Here is a 16,798-nt window from a genome sequence, read left to right on the forward strand (position 1 = left end):
TTCATAGATATTACGTCATCGTGGTATTGGAGGTCTTTCTAACATTTTCCCGGTTCAATGTGGAGGTCGTGGAAGGTCAAGAACTGGTGGACATTGTCTCTTGTGGCGATCAGAGGTTGAGGTAACTGTTATTAATGCTTCTTTACATCATATCCTTTTTACTGTAGTCCATTCGGACCATTTGGTTGTACCTATGCAGGTTTATGCTATTTATGGTTTCCCTGAGGCTATTAATAAGCCAAGAACGTGGGAGTTGATTCGCAATGCATGCCCCATAGGTCTCCAACCATGGTTGTGTATTGGAGATTTTAATGATATTCTTTCCCCGTCTGACAAGCTTGGTGGTGATGCACCCAATCTGGGGCAGCTTCAGATTGCTAACCAAGCTTGTGCAGATTGTGGGCTTCATCAGGTGCCCTCTTCGGGCTATACTTTTACTTGGTCCAACAACAGGGTAGGACCAGGACGGGTGAAAGAGCGGTTGGATTATGCTTTAGTGAATCAGGCTTGGTCTGAATTATGGCCGATAAACAAAGTGTCTCATCTTATAAGACATCGATCGGATCATAGCCCAATTGTGTTTCATTGTGGATCTCGCAGCTCTGAGATTCATAGATACAGAACGAGGATGTTCAGATTTGAGGAGGTTTGGCTTGAGAACGGAGAAGAATGCGCAGAAATTGTTACTGAGGGTTGGGATAATCAAGGTCTATCGGTTCTCTCCAAAATTGAGATAGTGGGACGTTCCCTTGATGCATAGGGTCGAGAAAATTTTGGGGACTTGCCGAAAATTGCAGATGCAAAGGCTCTACTTCAAAGATTGCAGAGGCATGTCCAAATTGAGCAAGTGGTGTTGGCATACAGGGAGGCGAAAAGGGCATTAGATGATTTATTGAAACAAGAGGAGATTGCTTGGAGCCAGAGATCGAGAGCAAATTGGTTGAAGCATGGGGACAGAAACACCAGGTTCTTTCATACAAAAGCTACTCAGTGAAAGAAGAGAAACCTAATTGAGGAAATTCATGATAAACAGGGAAGAAAGTTTGTGAGAGATGCAAATATTGCTCGTGTGCTAAAGGGGTATTTCCATAATATTTTTTCAACCTCTGATCCAGTTGGGATTGAGGATATTGCCTCTCTAGTGGATGGAAGGGTAACTGACGCCCACAGGAGAGTGCTATCATTACTGTTCTCTAGAGATGAGGTGGAAGAGGCGTTGTTTCAGATGCACCCAACTAAGGCCCCGGGAGTGGATGGCTTTCCTGCGCTCTTCTATCAGAAGTTCTGGTCTATTCTAGGTGATGATGTTTCTGAATTCTGTCTCAAGGTGCTTAATGGGGAGACATCGCCAGGTATAGTGAACCAAACTTTACTTGTCCTTATTCCTAAAGTTAAAAAATCAGTTCTTGCTAGTCAATTTAGGCCAATAAGTCTTTGCAATGTTATTTTCAAGATTATTACCAAGACCATTGCAAACATAATGAAATTGATCTTGCATGATTTAATTTGTGAGGCTCATAGCGCGTTTGTCCCAGGAAGGTTAATCACGGATAACGCTTTAATAGCATTTGAATGTTTTCACTATATGAAGAAGCGTATTTCAGGTAGAAATGGTATGATGGCTCTTAAGATAGATATGGCAAAGGCTTATGACCGAGTGGAGTGGCCTTTTTTGAGGAGTATCCTCACTCATATGAGTTTTCCTATGCATTGGGTTAGTTTAATTATGGATTGTGTGAGTTCTGTAAATTTTTCTATTATGTTAAATGGGAAACCGCAACCGACTTTCGCACCCCCAGCGGGGTTTGCGACAGGGAGATCCTCTCTCTCCATATATTTTTTATACTTTGTGGTGAAGCTTTTTCAGCTTTGATCCAAAAATCCATTTTGAGTTCTTCGTTGCATGGGATTAAAGTTGCTCGTTCAACACCTGTAATTTATCATCTTTTGTTTGCAGATGATAGTGTTCTTTTTGCTCTGGCTAATGTTCAGGAAGCAAAATGTATCAAATCCATTCTGGCAACCTACGAACGAGCTTCTGGGCAGGTAATCAATTTAGATAAGTCTATGATGTCAGTTAGCCGGAATGTGCTAGAGAATTGTTTTATTGATTTCCAACAGTTGTTGGGAGTAAAAGCGGTAGATAGCTATGACAAATATCTGGGGTTACCCACTATTATTGGGAAATCAAATAGTAGAATTTTCTGTTTTGTGAAGGAACGAGTGTGGAAGAAACTAAGGCAGTGGCACAAGTCATCCCATCCTATGTTATGTCATGTTTTACCTTACCGGATGACTTGTGTGATGAGATTGAGAGTATGATATCTCGTTTTTATTGGGGTGGGGATGTTACTCGTCGTGGTATTCATTGGAATAATTGGAAAACTTTGTGCCAACCCAAACGTATGTGGGGGGTCTTGGCTTTAGAGATTTTAAATCTTTTAATATGGCCCTTGTGGCTAAGAATTGGTGGCGCATTCAAAATTTCCCGGAATCACTTTTGGGGCGGCTTTTCAAAGCTGTTTATTTCCCTTCTGGTAACTTAATTGATGCTAAGAAGGGTTATCGCCCGAGTTATGCTTGGAGTAGCATTCTTAAAACTTCATATATGATCCAGGAAGGTAGTTGTTGGAGGATTGGTGATGGTAAACAGGTTCGAATATGGGATGATTTTTGGCTGCCTAGCAGACCTCCCATTAATTTTCGTCATGAGGTTGTTGATGAGCAACAGTTGGTTAAGGTGGCGGATCTCCTCGTCCCGAACCATGGTGGAGGGAATATTCCTCTTGTTGAGTGGACTTTTTGTCCTACCACAACTGCTCAAATTTTATATATACCTATTCGACATCAGGATGCGATTGATTGTCTTTTCTGGTTGGGCACTACTGATGGTGTATACACGGTTAAAACAGGTTATGAGTGGCTCCAACAGTTGGCTAACCATAATTGTCCATCTTCATCATATGAAGTGGGACTTGAACCGGTTCAATGGGAAAAGTTTTGGAAAGCGACGAGTTTACCAAGAGTACGAGAAGTAGCGTGGAGAGTGTGCACAGAGGCGATTATGGTGCATGTTAAGCTCCGCCGGCGTGTTGTTGATGTGGATCCCAGCTGTCCTCTATGCGGGTTAGAGGATAAGACTGTGGAGCATCTTTTACTGAGTTGTAATGCGAGTCGTGGTTGCTGGTTCGCTAGCAATTTGGGCTTGAGATCTTTATCAGGTATGAAGATGGCTGAGTTTATTGGTTAGGCTGTGATGGAGATGGAGCTAGAGGTGGTGGTTGATTTGCAACAGATATTGTTTGCTATGTGGGAGGCCAGGAAGAAGCTGATTTTTTAGGAGAAACCTTGGTCCGTGGCTTCAGTTTTGGCTCGGGCTGCTGCGCTAGTATGCCCCCCCTCGTCGTCGTTCTCCTTGGCGAATGGTGGGCGGGGTCAAGGGCTAGCGAAGTGGGTCCCGCCTGCGGCTGACATCGTGAAGGTCTACGTGGATGCTGCAGTGGGGAGGGACAAGATGGCGGGGTTTGGTATGGCGGCGAGGGACAACGCCGGTGAGGTGCTCGCGGCTGCTGCAAAATTTCCAACGCTTGCTCTTTCTCCAACGGTGGCTGAAGCATTGTGTCTTAGGTGGGCTATGGAGTTTTCTGTGCATCTTGGCTTCGGACGCGTTCAGTTTGAGACGGATTGCTTACCCCTCTTTCAGGCTTGGAAGAAGGCGATTGAAACTTCCTATTTATTTTCAATTTTTTATGATTTTTGTAGTTTACTTTCAGCTTTTGATTATGTTGATTTTTCTTTTGTTCTTCGTCAAGGGAACTTTTGTGCTGACTACCTTGTTCGGCACGCCTCTACCTTTCATGATGTTGTCTGGATAGAGGAGGGTCAGCCGGGGCTTTCTAGTTTTTTGCGTTCTGATATATTGGCTTCTATGCCGGATTTCATTTGATTTATGATAAGTTTTTTGTTGAGTTAAAAAAAAAAACAATGGTGGATCCACTCTATGCTCCCACAAACTTTTTTATATTTCCTTAAGATTAGGTATTGTTTGTATTATTTACCATATAAAAAATTATTTTATTAATATTTTATGTATTATTTACCCTCACTACTTATTTATATGTATGTGTATGTGTATATTACCCCAACAACTTAAATTTTCTGAATCATTATAAAGTAATAAAGACAAAATCACGCGACTATGTGATAATTGATGATGAATTGTCTTACCAAATTGAAAAAATTCGTTTGGTATTCAACCAATAATAGAAGTATAGAATTTTTTTTTGGCTACATAACACCTAAGCGAGTTATGAAGCAATTGATAAGATATGAAACAAGATGAAGAGGGTGATGAAGTTGATGATGATGTTCATGAAGATGATGATGATGATGAAGATTAAGTTGTTTTGGCTAGTAGCAGATATCACGTTTTTTTCCTTTCCCAATAATGTAGGAAGTCAGAGATAATTGAATGGAAAAATACAAAAATATTTGAATTGAAAATAATTAAAAACAAAATCTTGAAGAGTCATCTTAGATATTTTGGAAGATCTTTTTGGCTTGGGATATTTCTCTTGAGTAACCTCATGAATGTCTCTTCACAAAGCGACCCTACAACCAAAATATCAGAAAAAGCTGTTTCACAACATTACAAAACAAAGTGACCATACTGCAAAACTCAAATGGCTGAAAAGATAAAAGAAATTGAAATTGTAAAATGATGACCTTGTTTCTAGGTCTCTTATCTGCGTTTAATTTCCGAACTTGGTATCTTATCTTCTTAGAGAACAATCTGCTCTGGCGTTTCTCTTTGTACCTAAGAACACTTGCTTCCCTTCTTGTTCTGTCTTCTTCCAATACTGGCACTTCTCCCATCTAAACAAAATACTACAAGGCTTACATTATCCATATCTTTCTACTATAGTAACTATAATGTAATAAGGGTAGCTCAGGATATGAAATATCGCCAGCTGTACACTTACAATAACAACTTAAAATTGATATTAAAATCTACACAAGCATATTCATTTTTAAGTGAGAGTTTAAACAATAATTATACTTTTTTTTGACATAATAATTATACTAATATAACAGAGTTGGAGTCATGCTATATAAACACTTAAGTAAAGTATAATAAAATTTACATCAAAGTTTCTACATCTCAAATATCAAACAGTAAAAGCAACACAATAGTGACAATAGGTTCATGTTTAAAAATTCTTCTTTTAGCATGATTGATCGGATAGATTCTTTTTTTCTCATAATCAATTTTGAAAATTTAAAGCTAATTATAGAAGCTTCTCCCCTTAATTGGCATCAGAGTTGGTTGTACAAAAAATTCAAATGTGCACTTGAAATCAATTTGGGGAAAAAATTCTGTAAATAGTTTATGGGAGTCAAAATTAATTCTGACGAGGAAAGAACATGTAATAATATGCAAGAAAATATATCATAGGAAGAAACTTATGGCAGTGAAGGTTGGATGATGAGTACTAACATAGAAGCCATTATTGGTGGACAATGAAAGTGAACACTCATCAGCCCATAGAGACCCTCTATCAGACCATGCATCCAAAACTTCTTGATAGTTCAAGTTCAAATTCAAAGCCATCATCTTCTCATCATCCCAAAACCCAACACTTTCTCTCTTTATCTGCTGCTCTTCAAATAAGAATTTACTTCTGTTCTCTGTTACCTCACCATCTTCTGCGTGAAATTCCTCCCATTCCATGAAATCCCAATGAACCTGACCACGGCTAGTTTTTTGTAGTGGTAAATTGTGCTCTTCCTCGATGTTCAAGACCCCTTCAAATTCGTCCAAAATATTGAAATCTTCATTAGAGTAAACTTCATATGAATTGGATAATATGGGGGTGATAGCATCTGGGACTTCTTGTTCTTCTTGCTTTGGGCTTCTTAGTGAAGAAGTGTATCCCATCTTATCTCTGCAAAGCTGTTTCTCTCTCTATCCTTGACTTTCTCTCACCTTTATTTGCATAATAATAATGCTCATACTACTAGAATGATATATGGAGCGATGTAGCTATATGTGGTATATGTACATTATGGAAAGAAACATTTTCTCAAATAAGAGCAACTTTTTGTGTGCATAGTATAAAAAATTTCAAGACAACTTTAAAATAATTGTAATAAATAATTTTATTTAGTTTTTAATTATTTCAATTCCAATAAGAACAATCAAAAGCTTTTCTTTTTTCATTAGATGAGGTTGGTCCGCAACATGAAATTAAAAATACCATATTTGATTAGTCATAAATAAATACAGTATATATATGTTAAAATTAGCCTATGAGTATATCGGAATAATAATAATAATAATAATAATAATAATAATAATAATAATAATATTACAAAGTTTAACCAATCACTTTAGGTGAGGTGTAATTCTTAGATGCGGGGATGGTGCTCTATCTATCATAGGTCCTCCATCGTAAGTTTGATGTCCTCTATGATAGTTTTTGCAAAGACACAGTGACGCTCAAGTTACTAAGAGTATATGATGGGTAGGGTTTAAGTTAGATTGTCTATGACTTGGTTCCTTGGTCTCCTCTCATCTCATATCAAAAGAGATCAGAGCATCCAATGTTTACTCAAGTTCCTAAGTACAATTCAGTTAGCGGCGAGTCCTTCAATCTTTTGGGTCAAATGCCCTCTCTTTAGATAAGGAGGTGGTGGATCACCTCCTCTATCCATCCTCGAGCCCGGTGCTTCAATTTTTAGGTAGTGTGTCATTAACATTAAGGATTTGAGCAAGAAAAACATTGGGAGGAGCGTTTGAGCCAACCTACAAAGTAGTAATTCTCTTGGAGAGCACTTGATGGAAGGTCTAAGTTGGATGTCACGATTGGCACGCATCATTGGATTGCATGATAGTCTAAGTTGTAACTCAACATCTATTAGGGCATCTGTAACACGATGATTGAGTTCTAGAAGTGTTACGTTACCCTACGTTGTAACTAGGGGTGTTCATAACCGAACCAATCCAAACGAAACCGACAAACCGATCCAAAAAAACCGAAATCCAATCAAACTGAAAACCGAACGGACTGAAAATTGAAAAAACCGAAATTATTTATTGGATCGGATCGGATTTCGGATTTGATTTCCAAAACCGAACCAATCCAATCCAAACCGAACATTCACAAATATGTATACTTTTAGTTATACATATATCATTCCATTTACACTTACATAGTACATATTTATTGTATATATATTGATTATATCACACATGCATCAAAGTTTACTATATACATGCATCAAAGTAAGCAATTATAATCATAATTTTAAAATATGTTGACTATGTTATAATTTATGAATGTTATATTAATGTTATAAATTATGTATCATTGTATTTATCATATATTATATATTTTTAAAATTTATACAACACAATTTCAAAGTATAAAAAAGTGAAACAAAAACCGGACAATCCAATCCAATCCAAACCGCTATAGATTGGATCGGATTGGTTCGGATTTGAATTTAGTAAAAAATTCATTGGATGACAAAATCATAAAACCGATGAGATCGGATCGGATGATTTTTCTCCTCAAAACCGATCCAATCCAATCCGCGAACACCCCTAGTTGTAACTCGACCTAGGCATATGGTCTTGGACCGCGTGATGGGATGATTGATGTCAATGATACTAGGGCCGAGTTATACGCTTTAATGAGGCTACATCATGTTGTAACTCATGCAAGGTATATGGTACTCATATCATATACCGAAACTGTAGTCCCTCGTATCTAACATCGCATTGAGCAATGCTCGAGATGTGAGATGTATCGTAACTCGGACTAGGTATATAGCATTCAGACCATATGCCGGATCAATATGATAAAAAAGTATTCATTCAACAAATCTCACCGAATTTTATTTTTTTCTGATCAAATCAAGAAAAAAATGTAAAAAGAACTAGAAAGAGATACAAGGAAATTTGGAAACTACGATGACTACCTGTACACGTCACAATTGAAAATAAATAAGCACTAACTGTAATACATTTATACAAGCCTAAAAATTAATAACCATTTTATCAGCAAAATTTATACGCACTTACTGAACACTTCATTCAGCTAAAAAAGAAATGTGATGTTACTACATTACATTCTTTTCCTTTCTCTTCTTCCAAATCATAGCTGGAAATCTATCTAGGCCCTTGTGTATGTTGTAGGTCATAAGGATGATGTAATGTTGCTCCATATGCATACTGAGGGTGAGCATCAACCCCAGCTTGGATCTGAAAAGTTTTTCAGATTTAAATTAGTTATCAGCTTGGCGTTTTTATATAAGAGGTGCTTTGCTGATAATGTATTGGGAAGACAATTCAACATTAATACAAGATATCCCACTTTCATCCATACATTTAGCAGTCAGTAATCAGGATAGCAAGTTTTTGTTCCTCCGAAAAATTTATTAATCAGACAAGAATAAAGATAGAGTCCCATTCTACAAGTTAATATGACACTGATGGAATTTTGAGTAAGTGGAAAATCCGTCGATATGAGGGTTCACATTCAAGAATAATTAGAAGTCCTACCTTTGCGCTCTCATTTAAGTAAATAGTGGATGGTCATTTTTCAGATGCAGATTCCTCTAAAGAGTTCTCTTGATGTATAATTTGATGACAATTACTTCAACTCTTCAAGACTAGAACATAAAAAGTAAATATGAATTATGAGTAACATGGTGTCATAAATACCTGATGCATGCCATAAGAACCAGGAGGGTATGTGATTCCTCCATATCCCATCTCAGGATTGTCATAGTTTGCAGGATATCCAGGACCTACATAGAAACAACTTCAAAGATTTAGAAAACAAACTTGAACCAAAAAAATTCAATTTATAATTCTGTTTTATTAAGTTAGCACTTCAAGATGAACGACCAAGAATGTAAAATTACTTGGATTTGCAGCTGCAGCAACTGCAATTGCAGCTCTTGCCCTCTTCTCTGCGTCAGCCAACTCAGCACGTAATTTTTCAACCTCACAGGTCATGATGATTATATTGTTGTCCATTGCCCGTTTGTTCTCAAGGTTACTAGCATGTGTCTTCTTCTCAAACTCAATAGCATTCCTATATACATCAGTAAATGGAAGTTCAAAACATGCACGATGTTTCATACTTTGTTTCACACTGAAAATAACAACCCATCAATATCAACATTGATTTTAAAACTCATATTTTTGGAGCATTATCTGGGCAAAGAAGTTTTTAAGTTCTTAGGAAATCAGACATCAACAGTAACACAGCCTAAATTATATTTAGGGTCAGAAATCATAGAAATTGTAATTCAAGACTCGAACTATGAAACTAAATGATGAAGAAAAAGAAATTTGACTTGGACATGTGTTTCAACTTTTTAACATTTTCATATACTTAAATTCAATGGATTTAAACAAAAGAGTATAGTTACAAATATTCTCAATATTCCTGCGAAATCCAACTCCACTGTTAGCCTCCAATTAAACTAATAAGTAACAACAGTTAAGTCAAACCAGTAGTTGACCCTATCAGAAGCTTAGATCATGAAATTATCAAGTCGGCAGTCTAACCGGGTCAGACAGTCAAATTGAAAAGCTCAGACAAAAAAAAGGTAATATGAAAAAATAATTCATAATTTCGATAAAACTGATGAAACCCTGATATTATTCAACAGAAAAATGTACAAGAAACAGATGAGTATTCGAGAGACTCATCACTCTCCTAATTCCCAATTCCCAAATGATCACAAAGATACTAAACCCTCTTCACACTCCCTTATTTATAGGTTAAGCCTTAACAAACTAACTAACTCTATGGTAACTAACTAACTGACTCCAACTTCCAAGTACTCATCAATACTCGCCCCTAAACATCCACCTTGTCCTCAAGGTGGGGTAAAAAACAAGCTCCTTGAAACAAAAACATAGAAAAGTAAACATAGCAGAAAACATGCAAAATTGGGCCAATGCTGCATTCTTAGGCCCACTCGCAGTCCTTGGCCAGGTTGTTTTTTTTTTTTGTGCCACCTCCTGCCAGGCTCCAACTCTTTCCATGAATGGATTGGGCTTGGCCCATTCGAATTGGAGAGGGGTTCAACTGGAGCCTTCTCACTCGGGCCCACTTCCCTCACGTGCCAAGCTTGAACCTCACAAGGAGCCAACGGCAGATACCCAAACCCGTATCTTCCCCACTTCAATTTCCTTTCTTCCACCGCCGTAACTGCAAGGTCCGGTGGCTTCGCCGGCGGCCGTAAGGTGGTTACCGGCGTGCAACGTCTCTCCTCCTCGCGAATCACAGGGCCTTGCCGAAGATGAAAGCTTCACCAGTCAAAGCCTTCTCTGCCCCTGAGAATTTCTCCTCTTCGGATACTCCCTTGGCCTCACAGTGTTGCTCCACCATAATGAGCCATCCGTAGGCCTCTCTTCCATCAAATTCTGGAAACATCTTCACGAATTGATGGCAATCACAGCACCTAGATCGGTGCTTTGATACCAATTGATGAAACCCTGATATTATTCAACAGAAAAATGTACAAGAAACAGATGAGTATTCGAGAGACTCATCACTCTCCTAATTCCCAATTCCCAAATGATCCCAAAGATACTAAACCCTCTTCACACTCCCTTATTTATAGGCTAAGCCTTAACTAACTAACTAACTCTAAATGCTAACCCTTAACTAACTAACTAACTCCAAGTACTCATCAATATTGATGAAACCCTGATATTATTCAACAGAAAAATGTACAAGAAACAGATGAGTATTCGAGAGACTCATCACTCTCCTAATTCCCAATTCCCAAATGATCCCAAAGATACTAAACCCTCTTCACACTCCCTTATTTATAGGCTAAGCCTTAACTAACTAACTAACTCTAAATGCTAACCCTTAACTAACTAACTAACTCCAAGTACTCATCAATACTCCCCCCTAAACATCCACCTTGTCCTCAAGGTGGGGTAAAACACAAGCTTCTTTAAACAAACAAAAAACAAATACTCCAACAGTTGGGCCTGGCCCATTAGAGTAAGGGAATGAACTGGTCTGTAGATGATTGAGAAAGAAAAGTTCCTCTTGGGCCCGTTCCTTCTGTTTAGCATTATGGGCTTTGGCCTTGTGGTCAAACTTTGACCCAATTCTGAAAAATCTAGCTGAGCCAGCCTTGCTCTGCTTCGTGTGAACGCGTGTGCGTGTGAAGACAACGGAAAGACCACACCCAACCAGCGACGACGGAAACGAACGTCCCCCGCCATAACTGCAAAGTCCGGTGGCTTCGCCGGCGGCCGTGAAACGGTTACCGATTTGCGAATGAGCGAGCGCCCTTTACTCTCCTCCGTGCGAACTAACTCGAGGCCACAGTATCCCACCACCGCTGTCTCAGCCAAATCCGGTGGCATAGCTGGAGGACGGTTGGCCACCAAGTCCGATCTGCAAGAATCGCCAAGGATGAAGTGTGAGCTGCCACCACTGCGGTCTGGTGGCTTAGTCTCCAGTTGAATGGCAACCATCGAAGAGCAAAGAACAGAGGTCTGAATGAAGACCTCCGTCCAGCAAAAGAACGTGTCCGGCAGTCGATTGGCGGTTACCGCCGTGCAGAGACATGAATCCGGCGGTTTCCGCGGCGGCCGTCTCTCCCAATCGAACCCTAAATCACTGATTTGGGGCAAAACGATTGGTTGCACCTTCTTCCTCCCATGAATGCTGCAAATCTGCCATTTCTCCATTGAAGAACCTTCCTGTAACCGCTTGATTTTGATTTCCCCTTCGGCGTCGATCTTCTCCCCTTTCGCCGTCAACGTGCAATCGATGTAATCAACCACGGTGACCGATTGACACCGTGACACCTCCGCTGTTTGCTCCGCCGCCATTGCAAACTCCGAGTCTTTCCGCGACGCTTCCATCTCAGAATTCTCCGGCGAATATGGCTTGATCTCTGATTTCGCCAACAGCACTGAATTGGCCTCAGGTTTGGCTTCCACCACAACAGTTCTTCGTTCTGCCTCCAAGACTTCTTGCTTCCCAGGGATTTCTTCCTCCTCTGAATCTTGGACTGGTTCTGGCATGTACGGTTCCAATTCTGGTTCGAATTTCCTCAACAGAGCCTCCACAAATTCCCACCATGTTGCCTTCTGATTGCGTCTTCTCCAGCAAAACCACCACATGAAAGCTTCACCAGTCAAAGCCTTCTCTGCCCCTGAGAATTTCTCCTCTTCGGATACTCCCTTGGCCTCACAGTGTTGCTCCACCATAATGAGCCATCCGTAGGCCTCTCTTCCATCAAATTCTGGAAACATCTTCACGAATTGATGGCAATCACAGCACCTAGATCGGTGCTCTGATACCAATTGATGAAACCCTGATATTATTCAACAGAAAAATGTACAAGAAACAGATGAGTATTCGAGAGACTCATCACTCTCCTAATTCCCAATTCCCAAATGATCACAAAGATACTAAACCCTCTTCACACTCCCTTATTTATAGGCTAAGCCTTAACAAACTAACTAACTCTATGGTAACTAACTAACTGACTCCAACTTCCAAGTACTCATCAATACTCGCCCCTAAACATCCACCTTGTCCTCAAGGTGGGGTAAAAAACAAGCTCCTTGAAACAAAAACATAGAAAAGTAAACATAGCAGAAAACATGCAAAATTGGGCCAATGCTGCATTCTTAGGCCCACTCGCAGTCCTTGGCCAGGTTGTTTTTTTTTTGTGCCACCTCCTGCCAGGCTCCAACTCTTTCCATGAATGGATTGGGCTTGGCCCATTCGAATTGGAGAGGGGTTCAACTGGAGCCTTCTCACTCGGGCCCACTTCCCTCACGTGCCGAGCTTGAACCTCACAAGGAGCCAACGGCAGATACCCAAACCCGTATCTTCCCCACTTCAATTTCCTTTCTTCCACCGCCGTAACTGCAAGGTCCGGTGGCTTCGCCGGCGGCCGTAAGGTGGTTACCGGCGTGCAACGTCTCTCCTCCTCGCGAATCACAGGGCCTTGCCGAAGATGATATGTGAACCACCGCCACGGTGGTTTGGCGATTCCGCCACCGTTCGATTGGCGACCTCCGATGAACAAAGAATTGAGGTTCCGCGGTCGATTGACGGTTACCGCCTTGCGACGCCGTGAATCAGGTGGTTTCCGCGGCTGCCTTCTCTTCCAATCGAACCCTAGTTCAGTAATTTGGGGAAAAACGGTTGATTGAACCCTCTTCCTCCCTTGAAGGTTGCGAGTCTGCGATTTCTCCCTTAGCGCACCTTCCTTCAACCTCTTGATGAAGATTTCCCCCTCTGATACCAATTGATGAAACCCTGATATTATTCAACAGAAAAATGTACAAGAAACAGATGAGTATTCGAGAGACTCATCACTCTCCTAATTCCCAATTCCCAAATGATCACAAAGATACTAAACCCTCTTCACACTCCCTTATTTATAGGCTAAGCCTTAACAAACTAACTAACTCTATGGTAACTAACTAACTGACTCCAACTTCCAAGTACTCATCAAAAACACACCTCAATTATAATATTTAAACGACATGTAATTCAAAACTGCAACAACAACCAAGCCAGTGGGTCTTCATATAATTTTATGTTATAGCAGAGGATAATTGTGTTCAAAGAAGCACCAGATTCACTGAGATGCACTCTGGGTTGTGTAAGTACCAGTTCTATCATAAGTTTCCACAGAACTGAAATTTTTTTATCAGCTCTACAGCATTGAAACTTGAAACAAGGTAAGCAGAGAGAGGATTATTTGTTAGGCTATCTGAATTTGGTGGCCAGACCATGATATAGTCTGAAAATCATCAGAGTCTAGGACCGTAGAATCAAATAACCCAACTTAAAAATAAAGCAAAGCTGGCTTATACCACAGAACATATCCGAAAGCTAACAGAGATTATCAGTGTCTCGTTGGCATTAGAGTCATACGACAGCATAGAAAGCTTAAAAACAGCACGGAAAATGGGATAACATACATAGGACTTGCCATTTCAAGAAAAATAAATTAAAAACAAATGAAAAGAGTACTATCTCACAAACAGGAAGAAAAAATAAAGATCCCTTACTACTTTGATCTTGATGTTCCACGGAAGTATATGTGTTATTAATCATTCAAAGGTCCAAAACATGGTCCTTATGGAACTACCCACATTGGACTATAAAACACCTCTCTCCAGCATCCCTCTTTTGCATAAACATGTTCTCAAAATGCAGTATTCCTTTTACAGCATGCTATGAGGCATAAAGAACTTAATTCATTTATTTTATTAAAAACTGACTCGTGACTTCATACATAGAAAATCACATGAATAGATTTTTCATCGAAGGAAAAAATTAGTTTTCAACAGTGAAAAAATGAAAATAAGACAAGGTGAAAAAGTTCAACCAGTAATCAAATAAGGGATAGTGTAAAAGAATCAAAACTTAGAGCTATTAGCTTTTGACACTATGAACTAGACAAGAGATGAACAACGAGAACAACAGAAGTCTTTTCCTAATTCCTACAGCTTCTAGGTAAGAGTAGGCTACATGGATTAAATAATTCATAGTGTCCTATTGCAAATAATGTCTAATGACTAACCATTAAATTCCTAATCCCTTATAAAAGTTTGGCTTATAGTTTTATTGATCTCCCTCTATCTCGAAGAATCTAACTATTGTATTACCCCCACTTTATATATCATTTATATCAAAGCTTACACATGTCTTCCATACATACCCAAATAACTTGAAGTGAGATTCTACCATCTTTTCCATAACATACACTGTCACAACTTTCTCTGTAATGCATTAATATATAATCTAATCTTGCTTATTTGCACTCATCTCTGTAACTCCCGTTGGCCTTTTACCACCAAGCACAAAATCTCATATATAAGGTCTTAAAATGTCCTTGAGTGGTGTTCTTCTATAAAAAAAAACACCAGAAACACTTGTGTATTTCATCGATCCACTTGAATCCTATGGTTTATATCTCCCTCAATTTCCCTCTCATTTTCTATCAAGGACACAAGAATTGGAAATTGTTCTATGAATGTTTCAATTGACTGTTTAATTTATTTAAAACCGATATAAATAAAAATCGGACAATTATCACTATATCAAAACTAACATTGTATAGGCCCCTTTGATGTTATCAATATAAATGCATAGTCATTATTAAGTTATCTTACCATTACCTATTGATAGCCTGATACAACTATAACAACCATGCTTTATCCCACGAGTAGGGGTTAGCATTTAGAGCAAGGTACTATACTAACTAGAGATAAGAAAAATCACATTAACAACACTGTATCAATGTTTAATTTGGAGTACCTCAAAAGTAAATTTTTCAAATTTATCCATCTACCAACAATAAAAGACCCAAATACATTTTGCCATCAGCATCTAAAATCTTCCAGTTTTTTGTTATATATATTTTTGAAACTCATTATTCCACATGCCAACAATGAACTAAAAAACTAAGAAACTATTGTTCTCTCACCACAACAAAATCAGAGCAAGTTTTTACCAGCAAACCACCATTTTTATCTACTAACTTGTCACCTCCTTCAACTTAATCCTCAAATAAATATCCCACGAAATGTAGTCCCCGGACTATCTCCGGTATAGCATGGATTCATGTGAATGACAGTTAGGGAACTAACATAAAATACTAGAGAAGGTCCTGTTTGGGAAAACAGCTTATAAGCGCTTATGACATAAGCGCTTATTCATACGCTATTTTAAAAAATTTATTGAAATAAATTGAAAATAAGCTATATATAAGCATAAGTTCTTTTTCATAAGTTATCCTGAGTAGCTTAGGCCATAAGCTGTTTGCATAAGCTCTCCCAAACATTGGCATAAGCGCTTATGCTATCAGATAAGCTCAAATAAGCTCTTCCAAACGGGGTCTTGGCACTAATTTTCATGAGACATTTGTTTGAGGAGTGTGTTTGTTTTTGAATTGAAAAATAAATAAAAACACATTCCCTCAATCCATCTCTTTGAATATTCATTCATGTGAGTGTACATTGGAGGCTTTTCAAACAGAAAAACAAACACAGCAACACACAATGCTCAAGTTCTCACATTCCATCATCACAAAACCCAATCTATACATCAATTTGAGATCAGCACAAACAATGCTCAAGCAGAGAACAATTACACAAAACAGAAAAAAATTGAAAAACGAAGAATCTCAAGCAGCGAAAATCGTTTACCTCCCTTGTTGAATCTCAAGGCGCACGGCCTCTATATCAGCCTTGATTGCCGGCACCGGCTGCGAATCGGCGCGTGCCCTAGAGAGGTCGCTCTCGATGGCCAGCAGCTGCGACGCGAGCTCCTTCCTCAACACAGCGAGCTCACAGACGTCTTCCCGCACCTGATCAAGCTGTGAGGTCATGGCGGCGACGGAGCGGGCCTCGGCGTCCATCTTGAGCGACCTCTCGTAGATCCGGCGCACCTCGGCGTCGCGTTCGGCCTTCACTTCGGCGGCTGCTGCTGATAGGTGGCGGAGCTCCTGCTGCGTGGCGGTGAGGTCCTGCTTGAGGTTGACATGGGTGGCAGCGAGACGCTGGTTGTCGACGAGGAGGGATTGGATCTCGCGGCGGCGGGTTTCGAAGCGGTCCTCGAGGGCTCTGACGGCGGCGGCAGCGGCGGCGGAGGAGGAGAGGCGATGGTCGTCGAGGCGAGGAAGAGAAGAGGGTGGATGATGGTGATGATGCTTCCGCCCCGCCATTTGCAGACGAGAAACTATGAGCGCGAGTTTGGTTTACTTTTGATTTCACGGT

General features: G+C 39.7%; 2 protein-coding genes across 3 annotated transcripts; both read right to left on the reverse strand.

The window, feature by feature from the left end:
- Nucleotides 1–4,269: 4,269 nt before the first annotated feature.
- LOC130731672 (protein CHLOROPLAST IMPORT APPARATUS 2) lies at nt 4,270–6,033 on the reverse strand. 2 transcript variants are annotated; one of them, XM_057583932.1, is made up of 3 exons: nt 5,498–6,032; nt 4,726–4,875; nt 4,273–4,611 (listed from the first exon to the last, which is right to left on the reverse strand). In XM_057583932.1, the coding sequence occupies exons 1-3, from the start codon at nt 5,936–5,938 to the stop codon at nt 4,585–4,587; spliced, it is 618 nt and encodes a 205-aa protein (XP_057439915.1). In that variant the 5' UTR covers nt 5,939–6,032; the 3' UTR covers nt 4,273–4,584. The 2 variants fall into 2 exon arrangements, with proteins under 2 accessions (XP_057439914.1, XP_057439915.1); XM_057583931.1 differs by having other exon boundaries at nt 4,270–4,875; nt 5,498–6,033.
- A 1,841-nt stretch (nt 6,034–7,874) lies between these two features.
- LOC130733945 (protein FLC EXPRESSOR-like) lies at nt 7,875–16,796 on the reverse strand. Its single transcript, XM_057586235.1, has 4 exons — nt 16,229–16,796; nt 8,932–9,104; nt 8,729–8,814; nt 7,875–8,266 (listed from the first exon to the last, which is right to left on the reverse strand). Exons 1-4 carry the CDS (start codon nt 16,744–16,746, stop codon nt 8,174–8,176), a joined length of 870 nt encoding a protein of 289 aa, XP_057442218.1. The 5' UTR covers nt 16,747–16,796; the 3' UTR covers nt 7,875–8,173.
- Nucleotides 16,797–16,798: the final 2 nt, after the last annotated feature.

This window comes from Lotus japonicus, chromosome 1 (assembly GCF_012489685.1).
Source record: "Lotus japonicus ecotype B-129 chromosome 1, LjGifu_v1.2".
Classification (NCBI taxonomy): domain Eukaryota; kingdom Viridiplantae; phylum Streptophyta; class Magnoliopsida; order Fabales; family Fabaceae; genus Lotus; species Lotus japonicus.

Bases quoted from the DNA above. Each gene is read 5' to 3' on its own strand.
- LOC130731672 (XM_057583931.1), bottom strand. From the start codon at position 5,938: ATGGGATACACTTCTTCACTAAGAAGCCCAAAGCAAGAAGAACAAGAA. The intron at 4,876-5,497 runs GTTAGTACTCAT...TATTTTGTTTAG, and splicing joins CCACCAATAATGGCTTCTAT to ATGGGAGAAGTGCCAGTATT.
- LOC130733945 (XM_057586235.1), bottom strand. From the start codon at position 16,746: ATGGCGGGGCGGAAGCATCATCACCATCATCCACCCTCTTCTCTTCCT. The intron at 9,105-16,228 runs GTAAACGATTTT...TGATGTATATAG, and splicing joins CTTGAGATTCAACAAGGGAG to GAATGCTATTGAGTTTGAGA. The intron at 8,267-8,728 runs GTATTTATGACA...AAAACTTTTCAG, and splicing joins GTTCTTATGGCATGCATCAG to ATCCAAGCTGGGGTTGATGC.